Below are 6,182 nucleotides of genomic sequence, written 5' to 3'. Positions count from 1 at the left end.
AAGAAAGAGAGAAAAGGGATACCGTTGGAGCAGTAACTAAAGGAAATTCTCTTCATCGACAACTTCTCAATCTCAGTGTAACTAATTTTGCACAATTTTTGTTTGTTAAGCAAGTGTAGAGAGATAGGAGATAGTTGTTCAGAATGAAATATGACCAAATGCTAAAAACAACCCCAAAAAAAAACTTCAATGGTAGAATTATTTCCAAAACTCTAAATAACTTGAAATTTTGAACATATAGTCAAAAAAACTAGAAAACAAGGATCGAATATCAAAAACAACAACAAAAATACGAATCAAAATAGATTTTTGAAATTTTGAGTCTACTATTAAAAGATGATGAAGTTTAGAAATTTTTAAAAAAAATAAGTGTATCGTGTTGAGTTAGGTTGAATTCAAGCTCAAAAGATATTGGGTTTTGATATCTAACTCTGAGGGACGCTACTATTGAATTTTGAGGTGATTTCGTGAAAAATTGGAGAAGTTGAAAATTTGTAGTTCTTGGTATTCTTCATGTGCTCTTGGTAGTCTTGAAGAAGAAGAGCAAAAAGAGTACATTTGATCCAAAACTTCAAATGAAAAGTGTTAAAAGTTGTTTGGGTGTTTTTGCAAAATCGGAGTGAAAAAATAATGGCATAGATAAACTTTTTTCTCAATGGCAATGGCATAGATGAGCCAAACTTTTAACGAATGACATAAATGAGTCTTTTCTGAAAGTACGGTGATATATTTGAACATTTTCTCTATTATCAAATGTATCAAAATATTGGCAAATAAATTAAAACAAAAAAGTATTAATTAATGTTCCATCTAAAAATAGGTTCACTAGCTTCACAAGTAGAGCTATTAATATGGGCAGGCTTAGTCCATTCGGGCTACCCATACAAGTTTTGAAACTTTATGGGTCAGATCGGGCTGGTCTATTATTTTGACGGGTCAAAAAATAGTTAGCTCAACTCATAACTACGTGGGCTACGTGTTGCATCGAGTTAATCCACTTTTTTTAAAAATAATATATTTTTTATAAATTAAATTTTAATTTTAAACTATTAACATAAATATCGACAAGACAATATTACATGGTATTTACTACTTGTTAATCAAGTATCAAATCTATAAATAAAATAATCTTAATAATACTTATTAAGTTTGGCTTCAAGTAAAGATTTGATTGTATGACTTCAATTAGAAATCATTGTTATTTTATGTAAATATTTTGGATACAACAGTGTAAGAAAATATTTCTTATATTTGAATTTTTGAACTTTGTAATATGCGGTTTAAGACTTTAAATTTGGACTCCTCTTGTTATTTTTAATATTCTATTTTATCTTTTACTTATTTTTTATTTCGCCCATGAACCAGCCCAACGCATATTGCTCAAGTCCTACAAACTGACGTGTTTTTATTTGGGTCGTGCTAAAAAGCCCTATTCTTAAATAAGCATTAAATATCTTAGCTCAACCTTATCAAATTACGAGTTTGGTCAAGCTGACCCAACAGGCCTAGCTAGACCTTATTGATGATTCTATTCACAAGATAAGGGTATGATTGTATTTTATTTTCTATTATTTTAGAAACTAGATAACTTACCCGCACTACGCGGGGCACAAATAACCTCATTAAATTCATCTAAACTCGTTATACGAACTTAATAACACGAATCAATTGCTCAATATGATACAATAAGACATGAATAAAAATAAATAAGAAAAATGTAGTAAAGCGTGGCTTAATTACTACATAGCAAGACAAAAAAAATAATCATATGATCGAGGAGGGAAAGCAGTAACATGGAATGAAGTGGTTGAAAATAAGGATTTGCATACCTTTGCCGATGGTGAATATTACGGTAAGTAAATCTATACCGGATTGTAAAATCATCGGCGGCATTCAAAGTAATTAGCAAACGACCATGATGGAAAAATACAGAGCACTTGGGTTGGTTTAGTATGCCATGTGGGAGTTGAATTTACATGTATCAAAGGCCTATAATCTCTCAAAATATGCACAACTATTGTTATTACTTGTATATATCTCACGTTTTTAATTTTAAAGGGAAGGTGCAAAAATATGTGAAATTGTTGTTTTACAAAGAAAAATCTAGCTTTAAATAAAAAGAAAAAGGAAATCTATTTTTCCATGCAGTTTATTTCGTTGGTTCGAGTCTTTTAATATGATTAGAGACTTTTATGTCAGTGTAAAGTAGCGACGTTAGATTTTCAAAATCTATAATTTCAGTTGGTCCATAATATTGAAATAAAATGAATGCAAATAGAATAGTCGAATATAAATTATTCATATAATTAACCCTATTAATTTCTGGCTGAATGTAGTTGATTAGAAATTGTTAAGACATTGCAAAATTAAATCAAAATAAAGAACATTTTATTTATGGTTCCACATTTCATTTGCCTTTCTTCCCCCAATTCTACTATCGATTCTTTATAATAATAATAATTAGTAAAATTGACCAATTCATAGAACAAACTATGACCAAATAAATACAATCTTCACATGATTAATGAACAAAAAGTGAAATATTGTATATAATAGGACAGCCCGGTGCACTAAAGCTCTCGCTATGCGCAGGGTCCGGAGAAGGGTTCGACCGCATCGGTCTATTGTATAGAATGTTTTGACCAAATTTATCTTCCCTCAGACTTAACCAATTGTGAAAAAACTTTACTCATGGAAACTCCAGACAGATCATCCAGATTCGACGCTTCAAAATGCAGAGCTGAAGTAGTGGCATCGACATGACTGAAATCGCTTACTTGAGGAGAGAGTTCTCCGATGAGATTGCTACTGTTCTCGTCAGGATCGACTTGAATAACTGCCTCTTGTAGTTGAAGTGCATACTCGAGGTTCCACAGCACATCGCCCATTGAAGGCCTGTCCACACCAAAATCAGCCAAGCATTTCTCTGCTGTTTCTCCAAACTTCCTCAGGGAATCCGGTCTTATTTTTCCAGCAAGACTGGGATCTATGATTAGCTCCAGTTGTCCCTTCTTCTGCCACTTCATCGCCCATTCGGCTAAATTAACCATCTCCCTCGGAAGAGATGGATCGATTACAGGCCTAGCACAAAGAACTTCAAACAGAACAACACCAAAAGAGTAAACATCACTTTTTTCAGTCAATTGTTGCCTCCTGAAATATTCAGGATCTAGGTACCCGAAGCTCCCTTTCACTGCCGTGCTAACATGGGTTTGATCGAGCTCAGGTCCTGCCTTAGAAAGTCCGAAATCAGCTACTTTTGCCATCATATTCTCGTCTAGTAATATGTTCGCCGATTTGACATCACGATGTATAACTGCTTTGGCGTAGCTAGTATGTAGGTAGTGTAGACCTCTTGCTGACCCAATGCATATCTCCAGCCTTTGTTTCCAGCTCATACTAGGCATATCCGAACCATACAAATGGCTCTTGAGGGTCCCATTCTCCATGTACTCGTACACGAGAATCATCTCATTCTTTTCATCACAGTATCCAATCAACGAAACAAGATGACGATGACGGAACTGAGAGAGCATCTCTATTTCAGTTTGGAACTCTCTAAGACCTTGTTGGGAGCTAGGATTACCCCTCTTAATAGCTACCTTCGTGCCATCGTTTAAAACACCCTTGAATACCTTACCAAATCCACCTATCCCAATGACCAAACTCTCATCAAACTTTTTGGTTGCTGCTAGCATGGCTGCAAAAGGAATGCGATAACTCAAGTTAGAAGCAGCACTTATGGTCGTCCCATTCGAGTATTTGCTTCCCATAGTATGAGACAAGCCGCCACCACCAATAGACAAAGGAATCCATGTTTTCGACAAGCCGAGTTGTTCCTGCTTTCTTCTTCTGCGCATACAAAACAGAAGACCAACCATGAGCAACACAAGTGTCACGCCTACGATCGCTCCCACGATGACTCCGATATTCTTTTTCGAGCCCGAGCTCGAGGAAGGAGGAACGGAGGAAATATCAGCAAGGCTTCCTTGAGAGTTATTCAACTTCAGCAGCTCCACCCCATTTAGAAAGGCATCAGGAAAAGCACTTTTTGAAGATGGGCCAATACTAATGCTAATGTTTTTGCTATTAGCTTGTGGTGTCACAAAATCCATGTAATACGCAGTGGCCAATCTTCCCTGAACTTTAGAACTCAGATCAAAATCAGAAGCTACATTCGACGAATCAACATAGATGTTAAACAACAGCTGATTAGCAGATGTACTCATTATATCACACAAGTGTAACCGAATGAAGTACTGAAAACCAACATCCACATTAAACACCCACGTCATGTTAAAATTAGCACTAGCATCATTACCAGCAGCATCAACATTCATCTTAGTACAAGTACCATAAATGCTCTGTGGTGCAATATCTGGCGTTGCTCCACCATCCATGTACTTTACCGATCCAATCTTTGACAAGGACTTTGCAAAATCCGGTTGTGTCAAGTAACCTCGATCAGGAACCCAACTCCTCCATAATGTATCGTTTGAAAACGATACAGCTGGTCCACCCATGTTTACTCTAGCAACTGTTTCAAGTGCTTGTGCATACATACCACTAAATACCCCAGATGGACCAAACGTCGAGGCATCATTAGTTATAAGAGTATCAGGTACAGATACAACTTCCAAAGCATTTATATAAGCAAATGAATCGCTCAAAGGAGAAAAAGTGATTACAAGATCATGCGTCGTTACGTTGACAGAAAATTCTTTAACAGAAACATCTTTTTTAGGACTAAAATTTCCAAGGAGAACATTCTGTTGAGTTGAAACAGAGAAAGCTGCTGAACTCATATCATAAGATTCATATACAAATGGGTAAAAATAAAGACGGATCCAATGCCTCCCAACTTTAGTAATAGGGAATTTATAACTAGATTTTTCAGTAAAAACTCTAGCTGTTTGATAAAGGGGTAAATCACTAGACTTTGTATTATCAGCTAATATATCTTGAGAAGCTGAAAGAAACTTTAAAGCAGATTTATCAGCAACAAAAACCCTATTAACAACATTTGTATCTTTTGAAGATCCACAATCTATTAAGTAATTATCTGCAGGATCAAATCCAGAAGAAACACATAAAAAACCCAACAACAATATAAACAAGAAACTATGTAATGACAACATTTCAAAAACCCTAAGAATCCGATTTCAACAAAAGATAACTGTAGCAAAAGCAAAAAAGATTGAACCTTTATGATTAAATGTGCTCCAAGAATGAGATTACCCAGATTTGGAATGAGTGAATAGAAGCCAAATCACAAGCCTTTTTTTTTTAGGGGTAGTAAAGAAATATCTTTTTAGATTAGACAAAAGAAAGAAAAGCAAAGGTTGTTTCTTTGCATAACAGCACAAATCTAGCAAGCCACAGGCTATTCAAAAGCTAGAGGAGTATTAAAAACATAACATTATCATTTTCTCAAAATACATTGTCTGTTTGATTTGATACGAAATTTTTTAAAATTTATAACTTAAAATAAATCATAAATATTTGTCCATTCAAAAACTAACAAGTCAAAAAGGTCACTAATGCTTATTACTCTTGGTATTCCCTCGTCTCATATTATTTATTTATTTATTTCTTTATACGTTCTTTAAAATTATAAATAAAATAATAATTTTATTAATGTTCAATAGTTATTTATTTTTTTCAAAAAAAAATAGTGTTTTCACATAAAAAAATTAGAAGATTTTTTAATATTTCAGTGAAAATCTATTCTTCACCATTTATTTTTTTAAGGAGCAAAAATTATGTTTTATAACATAAATTTTTAATTGATTCATAATGAAATAAAAAAAAAACCTCTATTTCCGAGAGGCCTATATGTTTTTAAATATTTTCACCTACTCTTTTATTTTTTTGGCTCAATTTTTGGTTCCAGGTTGGACAAGTCTTTTCATATCCCATAATGTACTGGCCACTTGAGTGACTCCATCATGTGGGAATCAATTTGGCAATTCAAATAAGAAGTTAGATCAACCACTTCTTTTAATTATTGGTATTAACATGTCATTTCGTGGTTGTTCACATTGATTCAAGACTCTCTAGCCATATTATTACTTCAGACTAACTCGTTTGTTTTTGTTAAATTTTGTATATATATTAAAAAAATCCACATATATATAAATAAGATTCAACTCAAATATATTGAAGAGCAAAATTATTTGTAT

General features: G+C 33.8%; 1 protein-coding gene across 2 annotated transcripts; it reads right to left on the bottom strand.

Moving 5' to 3' along the window:
• Nucleotides 1–2,368: 2,368 nt before the first annotated feature.
• Nucleotides 2,369–5,387, bottom strand: LOC129899300 (receptor-like protein kinase HERK 1). Of its 2 annotated transcripts, XM_055974212.1 has the most exons (2): nt 5,204–5,385; nt 2,369–4,566 (listed from the first exon to the last, which is right to left on the bottom strand). In XM_055974212.1, exon 2 carries the CDS (start codon nt 4,560–4,562, stop codon nt 2,649–2,651), a length of 1,914 nt encoding a protein of 637 aa, XP_055830187.1. In that variant the 5' UTR covers nt 4,563–4,566; nt 5,204–5,385; the 3' UTR covers nt 2,369–2,648. The 2 variants fall into 2 exon arrangements, with proteins under 2 accessions (XP_055830187.1, XP_055830186.1); XM_055974211.1 differs by having other exon boundaries at nt 2,369–5,387.
• Nucleotides 5,388–6,182: the final 795 nt, after the last annotated feature.

Source organism: Solanum dulcamara, chromosome 8 (assembly GCF_947179165.1).
Source record: "Solanum dulcamara chromosome 8, daSolDulc1.2, whole genome shotgun sequence".
Classification (NCBI taxonomy): domain Eukaryota; kingdom Viridiplantae; phylum Streptophyta; class Magnoliopsida; order Solanales; family Solanaceae; genus Solanum; species Solanum dulcamara.
This window is presented reverse-complemented; position numbering and strand designations above follow the sequence as displayed.